General features: G+C 46.4%; 1 protein-coding gene across 1 annotated transcript in view; it reads left to right on the forward strand.

The window, feature by feature from the left end:
- Nucleotides 1-3,862: 3,862 nt before the first annotated feature.
- MAST4 (microtubule associated serine/threonine kinase family member 4) overlaps nt 3,863-27,502 on the forward strand; it is a 538,573-nt gene continuing 514,933 nt past the window's right edge. The window contains 1 exon segment of the mRNA XM_038529583.1: nt 3,863-4,246. Within this exon segment, the coding sequence (XP_038385511.1) occupies nt 3,863-4,246 (384 nt within the window).

The raw sequence follows: 27,502 nt of genomic DNA on the forward strand, positions 1-27,502 counted from the left end.
GACTTTTCATCCAACATCCTCCATCTCAGAGAGACAGAGCTTGACATTCACACTTGGCCTCACCCACAGAACAGAGACTGGCAGAGGCAACAGAGACTCCCAGAGGCAATGCCTCCTGTTATTTAGGAGAACAACATAGAAAACTAAGGCAAGTGTTTAAACACTGAACACAATGAACCCTTATGCAAGTGCCCAGGGGAGCTTGTCCTTGAACCAGGCCCTTGGGTGACACAACGAATAGACACCGATTACCTTGTCCTCCCTTGTCTATAGGCTGGTCTGGTTCTGGCAGATGAAGCTACACTATTTATTGCTTCCCAAGAGCTCTAAGTCATTGCTATTTTTCTGGCTTTTGCTTACAGTGACAATACAGGAAAAAAGCCATACTTTTCTACCTAACATTAGGGACATTTATGAGAAGTCCTTTTGGTGGGGCACTTCCCTTGACACTGGAAGGAAGATGATTATAATTTATCAGATAAGAAAGGTGAACCACAGGATTTTGATAAATCAAAACTGATTTTGTTTCAGTGGTTTGGCTATACCTCAGCATTTGTCCAGAGGTCTAGCTGTGATATTTTTGGGGAACTAGCCTGACCTTCTGATCACCCTTTATATAGAGAGTCATCCTTTGAGTTTGCCCAGTTCTGGTCTGGAAACTCTCAGCCTGAACCATAGTCATATTTCCCTTGTGGGTCAGCTCTGGGGATGATTAGATACACTGCTTCCGACTGCATGTGTCAGAGTGGAGTGTAAAATATATTAAGCTGATCACAACTAGCATTTTTATTTTCAACAAAACATATGACAATTTCAGACTGCGTTGCTTATAGAAACTCAGGGTAAGTATTATTTAATGGGATTTTATTTGTAGTTGTATTTATGTGTGTTATGAGTTGTAAAATATATTTCTCATGCAGGGTTAAGGTTTAAAAACTTAAATACTGATCTAGCACCTGATTCTGATTGGTAGAGGCTGAGAGCATGAATGCCTGGCCCAAACCGTTCAAATCTGAATCCTGGCCCCATCACTTGCCAGCTGTGGGACTTGGGGTAAATTATGTAACTTTTCTGTGCCACAGTTTTCACACGTTTCACATGTGGAATATGAGAATAATGATCGTGGCTACCTCATAGAGTTGATAACGAGGATCACAAAAATTAACATTTGTAAAGTGCTTAAAAACATTGTAAGTGCCTTATAAATGTTTGTGGGAAAAACAATCTGTTGTCCAAGGATCCTTTCATAACTCTTTTACATACTGAATCAAGACAACAATGTCCTGCTCTATGGATATTTGTGATGGAGCAGGTATATGCACTTGAAAAAGTGGCCTGTTCTGAAATAGCATCATACTGGGATGTTTAACAGTGACTCAGAAGCAGACCAGTGGGTTCAAACCACAGTGCTGTCACTCATTTGCTGTGTGACCTCTGGCAAGTTATTTGACCTTGCAGATCCTCAGTTTCTTTATCTACAGAGCGGGGCTAACAGAGTCTGGCACGTAAGGTTGGTGGCCAGGGTTAAACGAGACCATCTACAGGCAACGCTTAGGGCCGAAGCAATAATTGCCACCATCGTTTCTCCTGTTAGTAATTCAGATCGTGTCATTGCCTCTTCTTTGCCGACGCACTGAAAAGCAACCTCTCCTTCTCTTTCATGTGAATGGTTTGCCTAAGTCCCGATTTCACTTTGGCTGTGGCGAATCAACCACATAGGGGTTCAGATAAAGAGCAATAGTCCTGACTAGAAAAGCAATTGTGAGGCCCAGGGCTGGATTCTGACCGCCCCACTGTGCTCTCTCTTCAGCCTTGCTGTCACAACTTAGCCAAGTCACTGGAATTGTCCTTTTGCCTCAGCAGGTATTCACATCCCTGCAGATAATCCTGAAGTGTCACAATGCAAGCCTGACAGCCAGAGCCCGCTTTGCAGTATGCCTGTCTGTGGCAATAGGCTCATGCCATGTTTCCTTCCCCTCTGTCCTGGGGTGGGGTGGGGGGAACTGGTCAGGACAAAGCTTGCTGTCCAATATAATGAAGCACTTTGTGTGATGTATCACTTGTAAATACCCTGATAGCATGAAAGGGCTCATTAGCTGAAGGGGCTTTCAACTCCAGTCCTTCAGTTCTTAAGGACCTTTGGCAAAACTGTTCTGATAAAGAGAAATCTAAGATTCTTGAGGACCTGTTAACTGTTTTTCTAGAACTCTCCCCGCTTCTCCCATGACACAGCTTAAAAAAAATTAATAATGGAGCCATGTTATGCAGCATCATTCTCTTGTCTGACCATAAGCTCCTCGAGGGCAGGGGACCTGCCTCGCTGATCCTGGTATCCCCTGCAAGCACCTGGCCCACATCTCAGTCAGTGTCTGTGGAATTTAGTCAGGTTGAATTTATATCTTAGGCCACAGGGGCAGATCTCAGAATAGGGCTGGAGCCCAGGGCAAGGGAGGAATCATTTATTTCCTGCTGCCAAACTGAGAAATTCAAGTCCACCCGGTCACCCTGAAGGATGCATTCTCCAGCCACAGGGGCGGGCTCTACAGTGTTTTTCCTGCCTTTGGTCAAAGTTGTTTCTCCTGGTTCTTCGGGGGTAAGGACAACGAAGCACTTGGTGTTGCATCCTGCCGGCTTACAATCCAGGGCGAGGAGAAAGTGAGCTGGAAACGTAAACTCGTTTCATGCTCTGCTTAGCTGAGTTGGAGAGATGCACGATGGTTAGGGCCCCTGAGCCTTTTCTTTTCTTTCTTTCTTTTTTTTTCCAGGTTATTTGATAGTTTTTTATTTTTTATTGGTGTTCAATTTGCCAACATATAGAAAAACAAACACCCAGTGCTCATCCCATCCAGTGCCATCCTTATATCAGATAAACTAAAGTTTACCCCGAGCGTTTTCTAATTCAACTTTGTTTAGGACCCCGGGGCCCAGCGCTGGGCATCCTCTTGTTCCCCATTAAACAGAGAGGCGTTTATTTACTTTCTTCCCTTTCAGAGGTACAAGTCGTTGATTCCAACTTTTCGTTTATGAACAGAAATAAAGAAAACAGTCTTTGCAAAACTATCCATGCTTCCTTCCAAGCCCGGCGCTCTGCTGAGGCTAGTGTGTGCGTGTGCGTGTGTGCATGTGCGTGTGCATCTTACACAGCCCGACAAGACAGGCATTAACTGGACAGTGTCCGTGTCCGGTTGGGGACCCTGAGGCCCGAGGAGTTCCAGCGGAGGCTTGGGAGCGGGTCTCAGGTCCGTTTAGATGCAGTCGACACGCCGAAGGAGTTGCCCCGGGGCGCGCGGGTGCGTGACCGTGTCTGCGGTCGCTCTTCAGGTCCCAGCTCGGCGGCTTCTGGTCCGCGTCCCCGGTCCCACTCCCCCGACGCGGAGTCCGGGTCTCCTCCAGGGCCCGGCGCCCCCCCCGCCGCCCCCCGCCCCCCGGCCCCGGGGCCCCCCGCGCTCCCGCGCCCCGGCCCCGCCCCCCTACCTGACGCCCGGGCGGCCGGGGGCGCCGCAGCCTCCGCCCACCGGCGCGCCTGCCCGGCCATTGGCTCCCCGGGCTGCCCGTCTGCGCCGCCGGCCCCGCTCCGGCCCCGAGGCGGGCTCGGCTGGCGGAGCCGCAGTCCCCGCGGCGCGGGCGCAGCGCGCGGGGCTCGCGGGTCGGGGCGCGGCCGGCCTGTCCCTGCGCGCGGGAGCCCGGGCGGCCGCCGGGGCCGGGCCATGTAGTCGCCGGGGGGCTCCCCGCAGCCCGGGAGCCGCCGCCGCCGCCGCCGCCGCCGCCGCCCGGAGCCGCGCCGCGCTGCTCCTCCCGGGGGCGCTGAGCGCGCGCGTCCCCGCCGGACCCCGGCCGCGCACTTCGGGCCCGAGGGGGCGACATGGGGGAGAAAGTTTCGGAGGCGCCGGGGCCCGGGCCGGTGCCTCGCGGCTGCAGCGCCCCCGGCGCCCGCGCCCCCGCCCTCGCCCCCGCGGTGGCCGCCGCGTCCTCGGCCGGGTCCTCCTCGGGCTCCGAAACTCCGTCGGAGGAAGGGGAGCCGCGCCGCTTCTCCCGCGAGCCGCCGCCGCCCCCACCGCCGCCGCCGCCGCCGCCGGGTGGCGCCCCGGGCTCCCGGCCGCCCGCCGCGTGGGCCCCGGCGCGCGTGGGGCTGGAGCCTGGAGCCCGTGCGCCGCCGCCGCCGCCGCCGCCGCCGCCGCCGCCCGGAGCAGCCGCGCCGCCCGCGCCCCGGGGCAGCAGCGCGTCCCAGGAGGAGCAGGACGAGGAGGTGGGCCCCGCCTTCCCCCGCTGCCCGGACCCCCGGCTCTGCGCCCGCGCGGCCGCTGTAGGGCGCCCCGGGGCACGGCGGGGGGACCCCAGGTGCCTGCCCCTGCCGCCCCGGGCCGTGCCGTCGGGTGCTGTCTGCACCTGCCCGGGGGCCGCGGGGGGCGAGGGGACGTGCGCTCCACGCCTCGCGGGTCCCCGCCGCTAAGCTCTTTCTTCCCGCCAAGCGGTCGGGCCGAGGGGATGGGCGGGGGGCGCGGAGGGGTGCCCCGACCCGCGCCCCCAGGACCCCAGGTCCCCCGGCCCGACCCCGCTCCCCCGGGTCCCCCGCGCGCCCTGGGTGCCCGGAGAGAGGGGTGCCCCGACCCCGCGCCCCCGAGTGCCCCGGGTCCCCCGGTCCTCCCGCGCTCCCTCGGTCCCCGAAGAGAGGGGTGCCCCGACCCCGCGCCCCCGAGTGCCCCGGGTCCCCCGGTCCTCCCGCGCTCCCTCGGTCTCCGAAGAGAGGGGTGCCCCGACACCAAGCCCCCGAGTGCCCCGGGTCCCCCGGTCCTCCCGCGCTCCCTCGGTCCCCGGAAAGAGGGGTGCCCCGACCCCGCGCCCCCAGGTCCCCCGGCCCTCCCGCGCTCCCTCGGTTCCCGGAGAGAGGGGTGCCCCGACCCCGCGCCCCCAGGTCCCCCGGGTCCCCCGGCCCGCCCGCGCGCCCTCGGTCCCCGGAGGGAGGGGTGCCCCGGCCCGCCCGCGCGCCCCCCATCCGGACCGTTCCCCGCATGCGGTGCGCGCCCATTGCCCGACTGGATGGAGAACCTCGGGTTTGCCTGGGGGGTGGTGGAGGGGGGAGGGGGATGGAGGGGGGGGGAGGGGCGCTGTGTCCACCCTGGTCTCTTGGAGAATGTTCTTGCAAAACTCGCGGGTCGCGTCCGACGCGCTGAGCCTAAGTAGGACTTCGTGAGCTCTCACTGCCTTCCTCGGCTCCCTTCCGCCTTCGGAGCGCGGTTAGGGACGCACAGAGTTCTTCGTTATCTCTAAGGTTGTTTGCTTTGGAGGTTGCTTGGGCGGAAGTCGTCTTGGTCAGGCGGGGCTATAAATAAAACCTCATCCTAACATAGATTCCTTGTGATACTGATTGCTCCGTGCCAGAGCCCTGTCTCTCTTCTCCGGTGGGTTTAGCTGGAGCGAGTCATTGGCTTTGTGCCTCAGACTGTGCGAGTTAAGGTCACCGTCCTGACTTGGGCTCCCAGGGGTCTCAGTCTGGACCCAAATTGTGCAGCTGGCACGAGGTGGTGGAGTGAAGTCCTAGCTGGCAGGGAGGGAGCAAACGCTATCAGGTCAATGGCCAACCTTCTGGCAGTAACCGTGGCTGATTTCCCAACGCCCAGGAGGACACCCTAAGGATCCTGGATAGGTGTCTGGAGGCCCACTTTCTAGTACTGTCTCTGCTCCTCAGTTGTGAGGCCTTGGGCAAGGTGTTGCATTCCTGACATTCCGTTTTATCTGTAGAAATGAGGGTTTTAAACCAGTTAACATAAAGTTCATTTCCCCACAAATACTTTTTTTTTTTTTTTTTAAATCAGAAATTTAGGATGGATCGAACGTTCAGATTGATCCTAGGCACAGAATGCCAGGAGTTAAGCTGAGGGCCGCACCTCCCACAGAGATGCCAGGGTCCCTCAGTGGTTAAGTCTGGTTTTGAAGATGCCAGGCACGGGACAATTGCCTCAACTTTCAGGAGGAGCACACTTGTCGTTGAACAGCTGGGGGTACGCCCTAACTCATTGATTCACTAGCAGATTCTGATCTAGCGTTGGCGCTGGTAGAAAAAAAATGCCCACCGTTTTCTGTGTAGCTAGGAGAGGGTGCCCTGGGGTTAAATGTCATGGTCTTGCCTATCTTGGGTAGGGGAAGGAGGGAACTGCTCACTTCTGATCCGGATTCTGTAGCTGATTTATTGCCTGGCCTCAGGGTGACAGTATTTTACTTTCTCGGAAGTGGATGTAATGATAGCTTATTTCACAGGCAGCGCAGTGAGGATTGGTTGATGGAAACAGTTTTGGAAAGTGGGATGACTAAATAACATTGGTCAGTATTTGTGAAATCTCAGAATTGGATGTAAATGGATACAGTCTTGCAATTGATTGTGTGACTTACTCTGTGGCAGGGGTTGCTGGAAATTATCCAGGAGTGGAAATCTTGACTTGCTCTGAGAATTTTCAAGTGCGGCTGTCACGGTGGGGTTTTTGCCTCCTCAGGAGTACAGAAGTGATGGTCTTGGTGGGAGGCGTTGAAGTCCAGTGCACTTTTTTCTGTGTGTTTTTTTTTTCTTTTTTCATTCTTTAACTTTTGTGGGGCTTGTGGGCTTCTTTGAGAATCTAATGTAAGCTCTCCACCTGCTCCTGAGAAAATGCACATAGCTATAAACACTGTTCTTGAGGATTCAGTCAAGAGAGCCAGGTTACAAACACCAAGTTTACTGGGAAGACCTGTGTTTGCGTCCCAGGGCTGCCACCTTAGCTAGGTGTGGGACTGTGGGCCATTTGACTCATCTAAGCCCTGGTTTTTGCACTGTTAAATGCAAATAATCATTATAGAGTTAGGCATTTTATACCTAAAATGCCTAAATGTCATTTAATTTAATCCTAGCACAGTTTCTGGCATATTGCATCAAGCACTAAGTACATATTAATTTTCAAGTTAATTCGTGTTGGAAATTTTTTGAAAGGGAAGTGCGAACTTGGGCTGGCTTGTTATTTTTGTTTAGGCACAATTACCCTGCTGCTTTGAGAGAACCTGAGGTTGTGTCTGTTCAGGTTAATTCTCATTTTATTGGCATAAGCTGGGAAACATTTTATTTGTATCAGGTTGTATTATGGCAGGGCACCATCAGTGTAATGTTAGTTATACTACAGCAAGGCCCTGAGTATAAAGCATTAAAAGGCTTAAGTGCAGCCCATAAAATGGGAAGAGGTTCGTTTAGATTTTGAAGTTGTTATGTCTAGCTTGGGAGAGTCACTGCTTTCCAAAGTGTTTTTCTTTTTGCAGTAACTTACTGCATCACTTTTTAAAAAAACAGCAGAATTCAAGTTTGTAGAGTATTTATTGCAGTGCTATTTTTTTTTGTAACTTTAAGCTGATTTGAATGTGTCCAGTAGTGTCAGTATTATTTGACCTGTTTTGTATTTTATCTATCAATATGTGTGTGGCCTTATTAAGTATTACAGATTTAAGTCAGCCCTTTATGCTTCTGAGGCTTAAAAATAATGGTTTAACAAGGCAGCAGTTGTAGTTCTTTTGCACTTAAAGTGAAACACTGGACAGTTAGAGCATGGCATTTGGTTTAATAAACTGCATCTGACTCCCTCTGCTGCTTTCCTAAGCCTGTGCATTTAGAGTCTGTAGGTTTTGAGAGGTAGTGGGCTCTGTCGATCTATGATGATCTAGATTGTTCCTCTCATCACATTTCTGAGATCGACCTTTAGGCACTTCGCTTTGTCCTTTCCCAAAGCAACTGTGATGACACTAGCGAAATGCTCAGGTGCTATTTGCTGTGTCATGAGCGTCTTGAGGGTAGGGATTTTGTTCCATAGGCCTTGCACAGTTCCTCTAATACATTAGTAGGTATGCAGTGAATATAGGTTGAATGAATAAGGAAAAAAATGACATCTTTGAAAATAGTTGTGCATTTGATTGAAGGGTGACTGTGTGTGTATTCATTTGTTTTTGTCTGTTGTAAACTATGCTCAGACCTCTAGATCTCTTATCAAAAATACCTCATGGGTACAGATCCTTTTTTTTTTTTTTTTTTTTTTTTTTTTAAGAAAGGGGGAGAAAAAGAGGGAAGGGGCAGAGGGAGAGGGAGAGAGAGAATCTTAAGCAGGCTCCACGCCCAGCATAGAGCTGAATGCGGGGCTGGATCTCACAACCCTGAGACCATGATCTGAGCTGAAATCAAGAGTCCAACACTCAACTGAGCCACCTGGGCGCCCCAAGATCCAAGTAAATTTTGAACAAAGCCAAATCACCGAGGATCTACTCAAAATACCTCTGAAGGGACTTGTGTATTAAGTCTGCTTTTCACTGTGTATATTAGAACTTGAAACTTTGAAGGATTCTTAGAATGGCCAAAAAAAAGGCTTAGTGGGTGAAAGGATTTTCAACTTGATATAAAGCAGCTCATTTATACTCTGTGGTGCTAAAGGGTTTGTTTTGTTGACATACGTTGGGAAACAGTTTCCTGTGTTACAGTAGGCATGGTTATGGGGCTTCTGTGAACTGTTCTATTAAATAGTGCTTGAGTTTGGGTACTGCTTTTAGCAATACTGGGTGTGTGTGTGTGGGATTCCTGCACATGATAGTGATGCAGCAGATGAATTTCTGGTGTTGACTGGTTAAGAAAATAAATAGCTAAAAACAACCATGGATTTAGTAGAGCTTTTCTTTTTTTAAGATTTTATTTACTTATTAGAGAGAATGCAGGAGTGAGCATGAATGGGGATGGGAGCAGAAGGAGAGGGAGAAGCAGACTCCTCACTGAGCCCAGAGCCTGACTCGGGGCTCCGTTCCAGGCCCCGAAGATCACAACCTGAGCCGAAGGCAGTCATTTAACCCAGTGAGGCACCCAGGTGCTCCTCAGTAAAGCTTTTCATTGAGTTTGTATTTTATTAATCACAGCAGCTTCATAATTTGAACAAAAGTAGTGCATAAATCTTGGTGCATTTATTATTTAGTCTCCTTTTTTGACTCACTATTTCATTAAGAGAGCCAGCCACGAGTTCAGAAAATCAGTCAAGCAATATATATTGCATGAGACTCTTGTGAAGCATTGGCTTCGGCATTAAGGACCAGAGAGAGTGGATGAGACAGAGATAGCTTGGACCCCACAAAGGTTCTAGTGTAGTTGGGGGAGATAGTCCCTAAACATAGGATTATTAGTTGGTTTCAGAGGTGGTAAATGGGTACAGAGGAGCAGGCTGTGAGGGAGGATGTCTGTCTCATGTAACTCATTCAGTCTGAGGTGAGAACTGCCTCACTGAGGAGGTACTATGTGAGCTGAGTCCAATGGGGAATGATTGGGGAATGGCTGGGAGGAGGGAAGGGCTCAAAGCTATGCATGGAGTAAGAGGCTGTGCAGCAGGAGAGAGAGTACGGTGGGTCTGTAGGTTGTCTGGCGTGGGGCGGGGGCAGCATGGCATATGATGCTTGAGACAGATGCAGTAGGTCATCCAGAACCTTTTGGACTTCATTCCAAGGGTACTGGGAACCACTGAAGGATTGAGTCAAGAACGTGGTAGGATGGCATTTGTGTTTTGGGAACATGGGAAACTTGGAGCCCACACATTGGTAACTGCTTGTGTGGCCTCTTTAAATGTTCCAGGGTTGGAGCTGATGACCTAGAGGAAGGCATCGTAATAAATGGTGTGTACCTGGAATGGGGGCTCATTCCTGGCAGTTCAGGTGCTCCAGGTAAAGACATGGGAAATATCATAGAAAAGGAATGTAGCTCTCTTCAAGAGATTATCATAGTGTGAATATTAATGTTTCTTTTCACTACGATGTTGCATTAAGCCCACTATTTTCTTGGAGGAAAAGCTTTCTTAATGGGATTGGGGGCTGAGCAGAGGGCCTGGCAGTCGTTAACTTCCACAGTAAACTGCAGGAAGACATTTACCCGAGAGGACTACAAGGTGAAATTGCCCTGAGGTTGTATGAGATTCCCTGTTGATGGAAAGTGGGGTGTTTGTGAGCTAATACACATTCTGGGAGTCTAACTTGTTCGCTTGTATTTTTCTAGAGAGGGAAGGGTCGGCATCAGAGAACTAAGGATTTTGCTCTTTCCACTTCTGGTCTGAGATATTCTAGGGAAAAGTCAAGTATTTCTATTTTGCCTCTGTTTGACAGTGAGTGACAAAGCTGTGCATTCCCTCGGACTTAGTGGATACAACGTATGAATGAGTCCAGTGGTTTCTCAGTTTGCCCCTTTGAGGAAGGGTATGGAAGGACTATAATGTGGGGTGCAAACATGATAAACTGTAGAAAGAGCCTGTTAGAAAATTTCTCACAATGAGAAAGGTCCATAACAAGGTGGCCTGGCGTTGGAAATAAACGGAGTGCTGTGTATGTATATGCATGCATGCATGCACCTGTATGTCTTAGAAGACGTGATTATCCTTTTTAGATGGAAAAAACACCATGCCATTTTTAATCACGTTATCACAACCTGTACTGTTGTCTGGAAAGGTCTTGTGCTCCTCTCCTTCATCCCGTCAGGGCTAGCCGCCAGTTTTTCTCTGCTCTGCGGTCAGGGCCAGTAGTGCCTGAGGGGACAGACTGAGGACAATCGTTCAGCCACTTACGGGTTGTATGACTTTGGGAAGGTTATTAACACTGAGACTGTTTCCTCATCTGTAGAACGGGCATGACAATGTTTATTGCAGCAGGTTGGCATGAGAATTAATGAAATGCTTTATGTAGAGTACCCAGCACGATGGCTGGCACTCAGCACGCAATTCATAATGGCATTTGTTGTTATTACTGAGTATGGAAGAGCTAGTGTAGGCACAATATCCATGCCAGAGTCAGGAATGATCGGAAAGTAGAGGTCCCTTCTCTAATGCGTTATGCTTACCTGCGTGTTTGGTTGGCAGTCGTCGCAGGCCCTTGCATTCGTGCGTAGGTAGGTAGGTAGGTAACATAGTTATCACTTTTAATTTCATGGAGCATTTCTTATAATGTACTAACGGGGAAGCTTTATGGTGTCTGGTTCATTAACCCTTCTATTAAGGTGCTATCTCTCTTTTACTCATAGAACCTGCTCTTTGTGATTATTTATTAAATAATATCCTAAAAACTCTATGCACGTGTAAATTACTAGCTGTGCCCAGGAATTTAGTAAGAAGGCAGCATGTCAGCTGTGTGGAGAGGCTGGTGACATGGCCGTGTGCTTAAGCATCATAGGTAATAATGATTTGGAGGCTGATTTGATTAGCAATGATTTGATTAGCAAGACAAATCAAACGATTTTCAGGAAGCCAGCTTTGGTTCACCTAAGCATGAGGGTCGGGTGAGACCAGCCAGGGGTTCTGGGGGCCACCCGAGCTGCTTCGCAGAGAGGAAATCTGTCAGAAGTGCAATAGTACTTTTAAAAGTGCGAGAATTCGTGCATGTAAATCACTTCCCAACCCCATTCTATTTTTGTCCCTTTGGGGGAGTGTGGACATGTCAACCTTTAGGGTAAAAATAAAAATAATCTAGGAGTACTTATGCTGTAAGTCCAATGCTGGTGCAGGGGCTGCAGTTCGTTTTCCTCTCACCAGCCTGGTGCGCCGCTCTACACGCCTGTTCACGTTGCTGTTTTTTTTTTTTTTTTTTTAATTTTTTTATTTATTTATGATAGTCACACACAGAGAGAGAGAGAGAGAGAGAGAGAGAGAGAGGCAGAGACATAGAGGGAGAAGCAGGCTCCATGCACCGGGAGCCCAATGTGGGATTCGATCCCGGGTCTCCAGGATCGCGCCCTGGGCCAAAGGCAGGCGCCAAACCGCTGCGCCACCCAGGGATCCCTACGTTGCTGTTTCTACAGCTTTGTGTTGTTCAGAGATTCTTGTTCTCTTATGTCTCCGATATTTTGTCTGAATTTTTTATCTGGTGCTGTTCTTTGGGGTTAAAGCATAACATAAGGCTCAGCAGAAGTCCCATCCTCCAGCAGCTTCTGTGTACTTGTCTCTTCCCCTCGCTTTGCCTGTCTGCCTCAGCACACTCTCACCTTCTCCTTTAGTGGGAAGGATGGGAGCGAAAACCCTTCCCCTGGAAGGCGAAATGTGGTTCAGGACCGTGGTCAGCGGCACACATCCGGTAAAGTCACACTTCAATGTATGGAGCCCGTGGGCAGGTTCTGGTGGACCCTCCCACCTCTCTCTCTCTCTCTCTTAAAGATTTTCTTTATTTATTCATGAGAGACACACAGAGAGAGGCAGAGACACAGGCAGAGGGAGAACCAGGTTCCCCGCGGGGAGCCCGATGTGGGACTTGATCCTAGGACTCCGGGGTCACTCCCTGGGACGAAGGCAGATGCTCTACCAGAGGCACCCAGGTGTCCCCCTCTCACTTCATGTAGAGCATTCGCTGCTTATTTCATGATTTGAATTCATAACTGTCTCACATGCGTTTCTGTGGCAGCCTATGAATCTGTACCCTAAGCTTGTACTCTTTTGCCAGCCCATCAATTCCTCTCTTGGACACAGTCGATATAATTTTGATTATAGTACTTACTTCCACTGAACCTTTCAGCCCAAGTGGTTTGTACTACTGATATTGGGGGCTGGGGGGCATTAGGGATGTGGGCGGGGGAGTGGAAATACTTACAAATTGGCGTTCTTTTCTTAACTAATTTTATAGGCTATCATGTGGAAAATGAAAATTTAATTTTATTATTCTTGACTTTATAATTTAGTGGTATTTGCAGTGGATTGCAAGCTCACAGGTGCACCTAAATCGGTTTGGGCATTGGGATGTAGATTAATAAACTCACATCAGACCTGGGCCTTTTGGCCTCTGTCTTAGAACTTGGTCAGCTCCTTTTTTGATAAGCTAAGAAGGTAGGTATGTAGCTCGTTCCTGGCTGATGATTTTGTGCCTTTCTTTGTTTTTAACAATAATCATCATTTCTCTGGCTTCTGGTGTTAACATTCGTTTCTTAGGCATTTCTTCAAGCAGATATGAGTATACCTTTTACAATGTAGGAAGGGCCTCAGTGCATCATCATCAGTGGAAGGGAAATAAAATTGGGTTAGAATTGGTTAAAATCTTATATCTTTGGGACTTCAATTACAGAAATTGCAAATTTAAGATAGCTTCTTAAGGGCAATCCTTGCTACCTAAACTACATCAAGGTGTTGAAATGCGATGCAGTGGTGAGGAAATCTATTCTGTGTATAAAGGTTAAAGGATTATTTTCACAAACGGGTTTTTAATGAATAAATCGTTTCAATTAAGAGGAAGGTGTCCAGCTCCTACACACGTAACATAAACTCAGAAAATTGGCTTGGTTACTCCCTTAGTTTTAGCTGGAGTGCCTAGATGAAATCACCTGCAGCTTAATTGATATCCTTTGCGGCTCCTTTGAAGTCGTCATCACCTCAGGCTTGTTTTAAAAGGGCAGCTGTGAGGATGCTGCCTCAGGTGAAACCCAGAGGAGGAGGGGTGGGTCCTTGCAGGCAGAGCAGCAGCCCCAGAGGCGTGTTTGGAGAAGTTTGACTGAAGGAAAACCTCAGACTCCTCTTAGGTCAGTAGAGTATCTATCAGGAACACTCAAGAAGATGCTGTCCTTTCATTTTTGTGGCTCTCTTGTGACTAGTGAGTAGGAGTGCCAGGTTAAGTTAGTGCATCTTTAGGGTGTCCTGTGAGCATCAGAGAGCCACAGAGAAGGAGAGGCAAATGGCTTGTCAGGTAAGGAATGACTCTGTTCTCTCTCCCTGTGTTTTCATGCTTTAACTTATGTATTTATTGTTTGGGATGCTCCTTTGGTAAATTATATTTAACGTGCCACGTAATTTCTTTGGGATTTCTTGGTGTTTTGCTCTGTGGATATTGACTAAGCCTACTGCTGGTTTATGGTTCGAGTGGTTCTAAGATCTTGTAAGACTAGTTTTCATCTGTGGTGGTGGGTGGTTTTTCTGCATGGTGCAAGTCCGCTGTGTGAAGGAGAGAGAGATGGAAATTATAATTTGGAACTCTCTTAATTTTATGAAAAAGTCAACATCACTTTTATTTTCAGGAGTTGCGCTTTGGAAATTAGAACATTTCCACCTGGAGCAAGCTGAGGGTAGCAGTTTTAAAATTAGGGAGTGAAGGCCAGCCGGGAGGAGTTACACTGGTAGAGAAGCAACTTGACAATTTGGCACTTTTTTTTTTCTTCTTCCCCCTCTGAAGCGTGGCTGTTGGAATCTTCAAAAGAACATGACAAACCACGTTAGTTGAAAGATGGTAGTAAACCTTTAGTTGAATAGAATGTTTGGGGGAAAAGCCTTTTTTTTTTTTGGTTACGGAATTGTATGATTCACTAAAAACTTAAAAGCTTTTTGTTCTCACTTTCTTGTTTTCCATCCCCCCACCCCCACCCCTAATGTCCTGGTGTGTGGGTTTCCTGCCTTATTATTCTGTGAAGAGGAATGAGGTGCTTTTTTTTTTTTTTTTTTTTTTACTATTTAACATCTTGTCATCCTTTAGGGCTCTCACTTTGGGCATCAGTCATCTTCGAAAACTATTGAAGATGTAAAAGTCTGTAAGAGGAGGTAGGGAGTGAGGATAAAACTGCATGTACTGTCCATGAAAGTAGTTTTTTTTTTAACTTTAAAAGTTGAAGATAGCTCACTATGTTGTACACCTGAAACTAATGTAACATGTGCGCCAACTGTATTTCAATGAAAAAGTTGAAGCAAGAGAAGCTCTTTTTCTGAGGGTTGTGCCCCATCCCTTTGTTCCTGGGCTATGCCAGACCTTGTATATGTTGTTAATATTGGCATAATGTTGGCGTAGCCTTCTCTGGTCCTTCCTTTGTTTTTTCATTCTCATTTTGTACGGTTGTTTTGTAGTCTGTGGAGTAATCAGTCTCTCTCCCCCACTACATAGTGAGCCCCTCTGAGTGGGAACAGTGTCCTCCTATCAACTCAAATCCCCGCAACAGGAAGGATGTACAGTGGACACTAATATACTGCACAAAATTGCATTTTGGCATATTGTGTGTCAAGACACCATTCTGAGGGTTTTGCATGCATGTCTTCATTAAACTTTTACCAAAGTCTTTGAAAATGTCATAACTGAGTTGGTCCATACTACTGTACTGAAGGTATAGCTATGGGATCTCTTTGACATAATACACTCGGCTTTCCTTCACGTCCCAGCCTCTTGATCCCAGCAAAGAACTTTAGATGATGTGACGAGAATAAACGAATAATCATTAATGCAAAGACCACTTAGCAGATAAGCTCCTGTGCCTGTGGCATGAAGAGTTCGGTTTAAATGTCTGTTGGGAGAACTTAAGGTCAGAGCTAGGATTTAAAGCTATGATCCTAAGTTTTAGGTCATCATCTAATGGACTGTGTGAGTTTCTACAAATGAAAGTTTAAAACTGTAAACCACTTTTAATTTTCTGGTTGGCTTTGGGAAACAATTCGGCTAGAATTAATTTTTGGTGATTCATTATAGTCATGCCTGTAGCAGTAAGCTGTCACTGGTCCCATGTTGAAAGAAATTAATTTCTGGTGGACTATTGATGCCCAGCCTTACAACATTAGCAGTGATACTGGGCTGTACTCCGTGGTGCTTAGGAAAATGCTGCTGTCAGTGGAAATGGGTTGCAGGAATTCTGGTAATTTTATGAGTAGTGGCTGAGTATTGGCGGAGGAGTTGCAAGGCCCGAATCTGTCTTGGTTTCTTGCGAGGTGGATTATAGCCTCTAAGATTTTCACATGTGGTGAAATAAGAGGTCCTTTTCAGTTCCAATTTTTTGTTTCCCTCTTACATACAGAAACATTGGAATTTTAAACTTGTCATCAGTATATAATTTGTTCTAGAACTATTCACCTTTTTCTTTTGACAAATTTGGTAGTCCGTTTTCTGATTTGTGGATAGGCACACATTCTTGAGAGGAATTCTCACAAAGACGTTTACTCAGAGCTTCTTCCTTTCAAATTATGCTGACTTAAGCATATAGGAAAGAAAAGTTTCAGGTTGCATTTTTATTCATCTTTTAACATTTTTTGGTACATTTCTGTCAGTCATCAGAATAAATTGAGGGTACTCTCTCTCTTAACCCCCAATCCTTGCAGAGGAGTTTCTCTGGATAGCAAGGTGGTTTTGTATTTCATTTGATGCTATAGCGTACTGTTGTGTGCATCAGAAGTGATTGTTCTAGGGGCATCTGGGTGGTTCTGTCAGTTAAGCATCTGACTCTTGATTCCCGATCCGGTCATGATCTCAGGTTTGTGGGATGGAGCCCTACTTAGTGCTCTGCGCTCAGCAGGGAATCTGCCCAGGATATTCTCTGTCTCCCTCTGCCCCTTCCCCCTGCTAGCACCCTATCTCTTTGTCTTTCTCAAATAAATATCAGAAAAAAACAATTGTTATAGGTGAAAATGATAAAGCATGGTTTTTTGGTGCTAGCTCCTGGAGACCCCAATTGCAGAATTGGATCTTTTCCTTTATTATTTTTATTTTTTTATTTTTTGGATCTTTTCCTTTAAAAGCAGAATCTGCTTTTTATTTTACCCTGGGCTCCAGACAGAAAAGACTTGGGTTTTGAATTTTCATGCTGTGCAGAATTAATCTTCTTGGGCCATGTGTTATGTCACAAGTCTATCATTGCCATGTCCTAGACCCACAATTTCTGATTTTAAAAAATTGTTTCAGGATCCCTGGGTGGCGCAGCAGTTTGGCACCTGCCTTTGGCCCAGGGTGCGATCCTGGAGACCCTGGATCGAATCCCACGTTGGGTTCCCTGCATGGAGCCTGCTTCTTCCTCTGCCTGTGTCTCTGCCTCTCTCTCTCTCTCTCTCTCTGTGTGACTATCATGAATAAATAAATAAAAAACCTTAAAAAAAATAAAAAATTGTTTCATTTAAAAGATTTGTGTCTGCTTGACCAGGCAGCCAGGGCTCTCCTGTACTGTTCTTAGCTCCTAGCTACCCAGCCTTTGGAGTAGACTAAAGTTTATGAAGTTACATCAGAATAAAGAGATTTTTTTAATCCAATGTGCTGGTTTGTATTTTATTTATTTTTTTTAAAACAGAGGCTAATATCTCTAGCCTAAGTTGTTAGCCTTAGCGATCAGGGTTGTTTTATAAGTTTATTTGGAAGTTCGTTGTTTGGAATTTGGGGTGTGAAGTCCCATGAGAGGTAGTTTTAAGAGGTGATTGGGTTTCTGGATTTACCTACAAAAGCATAATTAGCCCACAGACTGAATGGGATACTGGGGAGCAAGCCTATAGTGTTGGGGGCAATATAGCAGCTTCTGGAGGTGGATGCTGGTGGCACAAGAAATCACTGGTGTTAATTCTCAGCATCTTCAGATGGGATGATGAGGGTCCTGCCCTGTGGGGTTTTCACCAGGATCCCCCAGTACGTGGGGGACAGGGAACTCTCATAACTCAGCCTCTGGTCTGGCCATGTGATAGCAACCTTCCTTTGTCTTAAGGATACCTTCCTGGATGCCCAAGACCCCTTCACCTGGGGGGGAAAACCTTTTTAACCAGAAGCACTGCCCACTGGTGGTTTTCAGTTCATTTCTCATGGGGAAGACCTTGACCTATGAAGGTCAGGAATTTACAGTGGAAGATGGTTACTTCAGAAAGCCCATCAGAGTACCTTCTAAGTAAACCAAGCACTGTTAATAGAAATAATTAAAACTGGGGACCATTTGTCCAAAACATGTGTTCTTTCTACATAAAATTTTGGTATAGAGCAAATGATTTTCTAAATTTGCATGGTCTGACTCTCCCTCAGCAGCAGACGTTATTAAATTTTCCTTTGCTTTTTTTGTTTTAGTTCCAATAACCAGGTATATAGTTCCTATAGAGATGAGGTTTTATTATTTATTTATGTAAAGATTTGTTTTATTTGAGAAGGAGAGAGTGAGCACACATGCACAAGCAGAGTGGGAGGGGGCGGCAAAGGGAGAAGCAGAACCCCCACTGAGCAGGGAGTCCGATGCAGGACTCGATCCCGAGACTCTGGGATCATGACCTGAGCCAAAGGCAGACACTTAACTGACTGAGCCACCCAGGTGCCCCTAAATGAGGTTTTAAATAATTGCCACACACCCTCCTTCCATTGGGGAGCTTGCCCGTAAGTGCTTTCCGGGGCCTCTCTGTTTTCTGAACCCAATTCTGCAGAGTTTGATAAAGGGTGGCTGCATCAGTCCAAGTAGCGGATGTTTTATTCGTAGTGTTGAGAGCTGCTTGCTTGCTTTCTCCCTCTCACCTGTCTGTGTAGCCTCCTCTCAGGAGAGAGTTAAAGCTAAGTTGTGGGATTAGTGCAGTCGGCTCTTGTAAAGAGGTGGTGAAGGCCCCATCAACGTCACTTATGGGTAACTAAGCTCCAGCAGTGGAGACGGCTCCATCAGAGCACCTCTCTGTGTCCCTTGAGAGACTGTCAGTGGTAATTAAAGGGAAACAGAAACACCGATTGTAAAATAAAATAAAATAAATAAATAAATACAGGCTTACCCAGGGATTTCATGATGGTAGGTTATTACGTCCTGCTGAAAAATGTCAGGGGGTGCTTACTTTATACTCCAGAAAATCCTGTGATCACCTGGGCACTGTGTCGAATTATTCAGTTACTATTACCTGCAGTCGTTAGGAATTTATTTTGACACTTAAGGACATCTAAGGATGGAAATTTAATTATTGTTGCTGTTCTTTCTGTGGGCTTAGATGAAAAGTGGCAGATGACATAACACAATTACCATTGTGTTTTTTTTTTTTTTTTTTTTCCATCTTTGACAGATTTGGTGGGCTCTTGCTGGGGGTGGGGTAGTTTGTGGGTAAAACAGTTGCTCATTTAGGATGTTCTTAGAAAACTAGGGCCTATTACAGTGGTGCTTTCTGGGGTGGGGTGCTCATTTTAAAATAAACTTGGGGGCTGGAGCTATCTCTCTGGTATTATGCAGGTACAGGGCTGGTGCCTCTCTCTCCTTCCGTTGCCTTTTTGGCTCATATTTTTGGAGGACAGAAGGGTAGGGAATACCAGAGGGCTAAGTGTGTGGCCGCAGGATCCTGGGATGTCACAGTGTCTCCTTAGCATGTTGTTTTGTTAATAGGTGCTGGCGAAGATGCCCTTAGTACCCAAGCTGCTGCCAGCCCTTCTTCCAGTGGGGTGGAGCTGGTGAGCAGCACACGTTTTCTCTTTGTCAGGTCAATAGGTGTTTATTGAATCCACTTCTTGGAAGGCCCTTGAAGGGGTTGGCAGGTGGGAGGGTAGGAAAGGCTATGCAAAGGAAGTTTTTAAAAAACCTGGTCCTGGCTCAAGCAACACGTAGTTGGTTTAGGAGACAGCATGCCTGGAATGAACTAGGGGTCACCTAGGTGGCTCAGCGGTGGAGCATCTGCGTTTGGCTCAGGGCGTGACCCTGGGGTCCTGGGATTGGGTCCCACATCAGCCTCTATGCAGGAAGCTTGCTTCTCTCTCTAGGTCTCTGCCTCTCTCTCTCTGTGTCTCATGAATAAATAAAATCTTAGAATGAATTGACTTGAATGTGCACAGTGCACTATGAACCAGTGAAAATGTGGTTCCGATTGAAGGCGGGTGAGGGGAAGGAAGTACAGAACCTCCCTGATGGGATTTTCCTGAGAAAGGATTGTCCTGGTGCCTTGAAGGTGAAAGCATCAGAGGGGAGCGTGTTGTACCAGATGAAGTGATTTTTGATTTGCCCTAACAGATACATTCTCCAAGTATAGTTGCGGTCTTGGAAAAGCTTTTTTTTTTTTTTTTTTTTAAAGATTTATTTATTCATGAGAGACACACACACACAGAGAGAGACAAAGACACAAGCAGGCTCCACACAGGGAGCCTGACGTGGGACTCGATCCCGGGTCTCCAGAATCACCCCCTGGGCCAAAGGCAGGCTCTAAACCGCTGAGCCACCCGGGGATCCCCTGAAAAAGTCTTTTATTTTTCTCTTCTAAAGTAATACCGAGAAAGAAGAGCGAGAAATCGGTAGGTTGGTTTTTCCATAGGTTTATGGTGAATTCTTTGAGCCTGTGTAATTTATTTATAGCTTCATAACTTTCTAATCAAGATTTTTTTTTAAAGATTAATCCTACCCTGGATAATCAATGTTTACCACAAATACTGTGTTAGTCACTGTGTTAAGGAACTTTGTGTTTTTCTTTGTGAGGGCAGAGTTCAGGGAGAAAGTATGTTTGGTAAGAATTTACCAGGTAAGCCACTTTGGAGACTACCTCCCAAGGCTAGCACTGAACTTTCCTTGCTTTGAGATCCCTTTCGATTACTCATGACTTGAAATTTGCCAAGTTGAGAGCAATGATGATTTTGGCTCAGCTGGGATTTTAGACACTCCCTTAATCTCCCCCCCCCCAACCCCCCAGCTCACCCCCCTTCTCCTGAAAGCACTCTTGCAACACTTGAAGGAGAAACTGTTAACCTCTGGGTCTCTGGCAGGAATCCTGGCCTGTGTCAGAGTGGGGGCACCTGACCTAACTGAGGACCTGCCCTGTGGCCATGGGAGCTTTTTGAGAGCTTTTTGAGATCTCTGACCCACGTGGACTTGTTTTAAGGCCTCAGCATCCCTAGTCTAACTGGTTTTATGAGGCAGATCCTGTGATTTTTTTTTTTTTTTTTTAGTAAGGTAATTTCTCTGGGCCTGTCAGGGTTGGGAAGTTCCCAGTGCTGGAGGCAGGGAAGGAGGTAAACCTCCCGAGGATAAAACCTACTCTCTATAAAACTCCTGGGACTCGGTGTCTCCTTTAGGATTCTGTAAGCATGGGAAGAAATTCCTTCTCCAAAGTGTGCGATTCTGGTCTCCTGGGGTGGGGATCACATGTGATGTGGTGGCTGCTTCCAGAAGCCACACGAAATTAGAAAGCAAGGCAGCAGAAGATACTGGAGAAAATGAGTGTACAGCACGGGTGGGGAAAACTTGCTGGAGGTGGTGTTACTTAAAATGTGCGAACCAAGGTGGAATGATGAGGGCGGTTGTGCTTTTATAAGGAACAGTAAGTTCCCGAATGAACCTCCTCTTACCTCTGTTCTCTCTTCCCTGGCCCAGCAAATCTTAGCCTTTGCTCAACTCTCTGGAAAAACACCTAAGAAAACAGTCTTTGAGGCCCCGGATGAGTGGCCTTCAAAGATCCTCTGTCCTAGTTATTTTTAGTTTAACCCCAATGTGTGCTCTGGATTTGTGAAATTTGTAATTACCGCTGTGCTATTAATTTTGACTCCTAAATCTATCGCCTTTTTATACCGACTGCTTGCAGACCCTGGGTTCATGCATGAAATGACAGAGTGGAAGCTATGTCTCCAGGACGGGGCTGTCCGCCCTGGACAGTCAAGGAGTTTAGGTCTCTATTGAAATGATATTTGGGGTCTCTGGGAGTCTTTGCATTTTGAGGAGGGTGATGATCCATCCCAGTCTTGGTTTTCAATTATCTTATGGGAAGTCTTCTGTATTACAGAACAGAAGACCATTCAGGGACCCCTCAGTCTTGCCATTCTTTAGGGGAGCAAGTTCCTCCTTATTCTTTGAGCTGACAAATTTCTTTCGGACTGAAAAGGTGTGGTGCCATGCGCACTTCCCAGCATGAAGGTGCTGCTGAGACAGTGGCGTGGGGGGAGTAGGAACCTCAGTGTCCACACTGAGGGAGAGGCCCACGGAGCCTCCTGTTGGGACATGGTGGGGTGCTCCTACTGCTGATTGTTTATCTGTAGCATCTTGTGCTTTGTTTGCTGTGGGGGCGCACGTTGCAAATGAAACATAAAGCGATTACACCAGCATTTGGCTCTGCTTTTATTCTTTGGTATCCCGGAGCTGGAACTGAGGTGTGGTGGTAATTTCTTGCTTTGCAGTTACTTGCCTGGTGGAAAACATGAGGTAGTTTGAAGTAGAGTTTCTACTCAGTCTCTCTCCCAAAGTCTAAATCTATAGAATGGAGAATGTTGACCTACTTCTTAAATGGAATAGAGAATGTTGACATCCCTCTTGGGGTGGAGGGTGGTTTCCCTTTGAGAGCGGGGAGCACAAAACAGATTTCCTTGGATGGGAAGGGAGCAAGGTTGGATCCTTGATTATCTCGCTGGCAGCACTGGCCAGGGAGGAGCTCACTGGGCCCTTGGTGGGCCTAGGGAGGCTGGATTTTAGATGTCGGGCTTCTTGCCTTGCCAGGATGCTGGTGCCACCTGAGAGACACGGAACTGTAAATGTGTTGGATTTCAGGGCCCTCGGGGTCTAGTTGGCAACGAGGATTCAGTAGTAAGCATAATAGGCTTCTCTTTGTGTGACTTCCTAGGAATGGCTTTGAGAGATCAGTTTTTCGCCTTGGGCCTTGGACTCAGAATTAATTTGATTTCAAGAGGAGACTTTTTTTTTTTTTTTTGGTGCATTTGACTTGGTGAATTAAGGTTTCCTACCTGCTGTACCCACAAGCAAAACTTGGGTTCCTGAAGGTGCTGTAGCCCCATAAACTTAAAATCTTGGCCCTGCCATTTGTATAATTTGACTAAAGATTATAGTATGACAGTCTGGACAAATAAGGTTCATAGAGCTTTTTGTTTTATTTTTGCTCAAAGGCCTTGTGCTCCCTTCCATCCCTCCTCTTTGCCCGCCCCCAGTGAGTTGGTGGCTTCTTATGTTGGTCATCACCCGCAGGTCTGTTAATGCACTGAGCTCGTTGTGTTGTCATGTCTTCTGCCGTCACTAGACCGCGAGCTACATGAGAGCAGAGACCCTGTCTTGTTTATCTTCATACTCAGAACAGCTGTGTCCCAGAATGTAGTAAGTCCTTGAGTAAATAAATGCATGGAAGTAAGTTGATTCTGTAACTCAAGAGAAGCTGAAGCTCTGAAATGAATGGCCGCACTGAGAGATTTGTACTAGCCAAATTCAAAGCCTGAGAGTTGCCTTGAGGATCATGGGCATTGTAGTGTTTGAATCGCTCATTTATTCTGTGTCCTCATGGGAAGGTGAACAATTCAGACTGGAATTCAAAGAAGAGTTGATTAAAATAACAATTTTTTAAAAAAGTTTTAAGTGTTGTATGTTCAAATTTGATATCCGGATTCATTTCTAGAAGCCTGGCACTGCTGTCTGTCCAGTTGTCACGAATTAGGCAGCCTTGCTTGGAACGAGACCAGTTGAGCCTGGCTGAACACTTGAGTCCCTTGATTGGGGAACTCCTGGTTTTCTCCCCGTGGAATTCCTGAGAGGGCTGGTCCAGGAGAGGGTGAAGCCCAAGGCCTCCTTGGAGGTGAAGCACTCTGTTCCTGCAGACACACATTTTGAGAGGCCCTGGGGAAGCCAGGGTCTTGCTTTCTTAAGCTCCCAAGATGAGTCCCGGACAGGACCTTCTCTGTATTTGGGTGTGGGCGCTGCGTCTCCATCCTCTGAAAGGGCAAACATTTTTAAATATTTGTAAAAGCAAATTCAGGAAAGAAGACCGAGACTTCCTCGGGTAAGTAGTTGGTGTAAGTACTGCTCCTTTCTTTCCTTTTACTAATTAATTTCCCTGACAGCTTGGCTGGCGGCTCTTATCCACAATTGGTTGCTGAATTGCAGTGCTCAATTATGTGTGTAATAACACGCTATAAAAACATATAAAGCCAGGAAAAAAAAAATGGTTTCGACCAGAGAGGCTGAGCCTTGGAAGTAGACACCTTGCACGTCCACATCTGGACTGAAAGGAGAACTTCAGATCTGTCATTAAGGATTTAATTGACTGAATTTCTTCCTAAAGGTGAAAGGAAACATTAAATTTGAGAATGAGGAACTTCAGTTACCTGGAGACCTAACCAGAAGCAGTAGCTCATTAAAATGTTTGGGATTTCTGATGGTGTTAATTTGAAATGGTGTTCCATGGCTATCTCGATGTTGCTCGTGCATTTCAGCCTAGGCCTTCCTCAAGGCCTACTGTGTGCTGAGCACTGCAGTGGTGTTTTGCATACATAACTTCCTAAAGTTCTACCTTCAGCCTTACAAGGAAGGTAGGGGTACCTCTGTCTCATGGTTACGGCAAGTGAAGCTCCCAGCTCCCCGGAATAACTGCTCACAGTTTATCTCCTACCAGAACTAGTGTTCTTTCCCACCCGGGGTCAGTGAAAGCAGAGAGGAGCTAATTTTTTTCTTAAATTGTGCATAAACAGATTGACTTATCTTGACAGTTATTTAAGAAAATGTTAAAAAAAAAAAAAAGTGGAATTGCAGAGCCCTTCCTGAATTCCTGGCTCTGAAAAGTGTGAAGTAAAAGGAACCCTGTGGTGGTTTTAAGCCACTAAGTTTGTAGATAAAATGGAGCACAAAAAAATGGAGCTCAGATGCCTTGATTCTTTGTCTTTCCCTTGCTCGGGAGGTTCAAACTCTCACCGTAACGTGTCCTCTCCCCACACGGTTCTTAGAACCCTCAGGGGAGTGTATGACATAAGCACAAACGTGGAAGGGCCATTTACCAATAACAAGAAATAAAACAGCAAACTTACAGAGGGAGAAAGACCGTGTTTGAGACCTCCAGGAGCACAATAAGCAAAACAGGTAGCCTGTCTTGCTGGCATTTGTGGTTACATAGGAAAGTTGGTGCTCTGGCAGCGTTTTTGGTTTCTGCTTTGAGCACATTTGATTGTCTTTTGCAGCTTTGACATGTCTGGGAGATCCTGACTCCTTGGGCCTCTGGCTCTTTTTTTTTTTTTTTCAAGATTTTATTTATTTATTCATTCATGAGAGACCCAGAGAGAGGCAGAGGAGCAGGCTCCCTGCAGGGAGCCTGATGGGGGACTTGATCCTAGGACCCCAGGATCACGCCCTGAGCCGAAGGCAGACACTCAACCGCTGAGCCACCCAGGTGCCCGGGCCTCTGGCTCTTAAAGGCTGCCAGGTGGTTCTGTGAGTGGCCAGGGGTGGGATGTAGAAGCATTGGCTTCACTGCCTTGGAGAAAGCTGATGTTTGCTGCCCAGTGGCATTTAACTGGACCCTTTGCGAGCAGGAGCTGTGCTAGATCTTCTTCGTGTGGATCATCCTTTTCGTCCTCACTGCAAGTCATGAGGTCCAGGACAGCAGCCTCGTTCTACAGCTGAGGAAGCAGGGGTTACAGAGAGCTCAAGTGGGTGGTTCTGGTCTTCTGGTTAGTGACTGGCATGATTTTCACTCCTCTGTTGCTGTTCGACTGTCTAACTTGTGGTACACGGATTTTTTACTGGACCTTCCTCTTTGATCCAAGGCCTTGGCATAATGGGTACTGACCTGTGCCTTGAGAATAACAGGATTTTGCATACTTGGCACCCCTTTTTGCATTGCTCATGAATATTTTGTAATTTGAAGGTTCGAGGTTGTGTGTGCGCGTGAATGTGTAATTCCTTGCAAAGTCATGTCCTCGCTACAACCTAATTATTGAACCAACGTGAATGTCTCTGTTTATAGAAATAAACACTTTTCTCCCCACTGAGAAACAATAGGAACACTGGTTTAAAAGATCTCCAGTTAACTGGATGTGACTTCAGATGTTTACCCTGTTAATTGTTGAGTGGATCCTCAAATAGCAAGGCAGCTGTTAACATGTGTGATGCCCATTGAATTGATGGTGCTCTTCATTTCCTTTGGTAGTGTGCGAATTGCTGGTGAACAGCTAATGAAGAGGATTTTTTTGACTTAATTTTGCCGAAAGGATGATTATTTTCAGAATGTGAGGAGAGAGGAGCTAGAGAAGGAATCCTTACCTGTCTGCCTTTCTAGGACATCAGTGCCTTCTGGTCTTCTAAGCCAGCAAGAGGATGTGGTGCAACCACAGTACCCTTGACAAATGCAACGTTCCCTTCTTGGCAGTGCTCTGAGGGCCATCCTGTCATCCCAAGGCAGGCTTGTGACCCATGTGTTGGGGTGGTAGAGATCATGCAAATAGTGGCAAGAAATCCACCGAGGAAGAGAGTAATAATAACATGTTTTTGTTGTCATTTGTTAGTTGATTTGATCCTCAAACAGAAGTGTGACTATTGGGCGAGAGTAACTTTTATAGGAATAACTGTAGTAGAAGGTTTTGCACTTGGGACTTGATGGGGTTCTTCTTTCTGAGCCTTGAGTCCCTCCTGGTGACAGGGGCTCACTGGATACTGAATTAAGGCTGTGCCACCTGCACAGCAGGGACTTGGCGAGCAGAGCCCCGGGGCGTATGTATGTCACTTCCTTGGAGCTGTTCTGTGTTATCAACCCTTTGTTAGCAATATTTTTCCTCCCTGAAAACTCATAAAAATTCATGTTGTAATATCAGTGCCTGCCGGATCCTGTAGAATTTTGTTGAGCTGCTTATATGCTTCTCTCCTAATAGACACGTTCTGTTCATAAACAGGGATACAGATGTGTGCTTGTGAATCTATATAGGAGGCTCATATATATGCCCAAGTAGGTTTGCTGAAGGAAATAAACTTATTTTCCCCCACTGTTTCAATGTGACTAAGATAATTCTATGCATATTCTCAGAAGATTCCATTCTGGTGAGTATTTTAAATTTCATTAACCTTGTATACATTTTACCAGGGAACTTTCGGCATATCTGTTTACTGCACAAGCAAGCCAAAGCATCACTAGGGTATCCGGAGAGAAATAAAATGAACGTATTTAATTTATTTCATGATAAGTATTTTTATTGAGATCACCTTTTGTGTTAGAAAAGATTTGTAAATTCTTAGCAAGACAATGCAATGTATGTACTTGTGCCCTTAAAAAAAAAAAAAAAAAAAAAGGTGTGATGTTAGCCTAACACATTAGACCAGAATTTCAGTATTTTAAATATAGGTCTTAAATTGCAGGAAACTTTAGGTTCCTAGTGCTTTCTAGAATGAGGAGAGGAGCAATATGTAAAATGTTCCCCTGTAATTTTAGCACGCCATTACTGAAATCGTTTGTAGGGAAAATCCAATCCCATTAAGCTTAACAATGGAAGATGAAATCTTGGTGGAGTATCAAGTGGATAGTGTGTCCTTTTCTCTAGCATTTTTATCATGAAGTGATTATATTGGATATGTATATTTGTGAAGGGGAAAATAAGTGGACCTCTACAGCACTAATTTTCTTCTACCTTAAAACTACATCTTTACAGCTTAGTACAATCTAAAGGTTCATAGGACTTAACCTTTATTATGGATAATGAAGTTATGCTATGAAATTAGAAATGGGCAGATCAGTCTGTAATACTTGATGTTATAGCAGGCAACCCTAACTGATGACCTTTGGAAAAAACAAAAAAACGTATGTAGCATTTCTGGCAACACAGAACTTAAATCTGTGGGCAATACTTTCTTTTAGGAAATGTTACTTATCTATAAATGTAACTTAACATTTCTATGATTTTGATGAGAAAATATTGTTAGTACTTATTTCTCGAATCCTTTCTTCCTGCCTCTTTGTCCATTCTTTACTCCTACCTCATAGGAGGACAATTGTGTTTTTACGGGTCCTGGTTCTCCCTTCCCCCCCCTTCTGTCTTATCAGAAGTGATAACTCATTTTGTTAGAATGGTAGTGATCTCAAAAGTAGAGGATTAGGACTCCACTTGG

This window comes from Canis lupus, chromosome 2 (assembly GCF_011100685.1).
Source record: "Canis lupus familiaris isolate Mischka breed German Shepherd chromosome 2, alternate assembly UU_Cfam_GSD_1.0, whole genome shotgun sequence".
Lineage (NCBI taxonomy): Eukaryota > Metazoa > Chordata > Mammalia > Carnivora > Canidae > Canis > Canis lupus.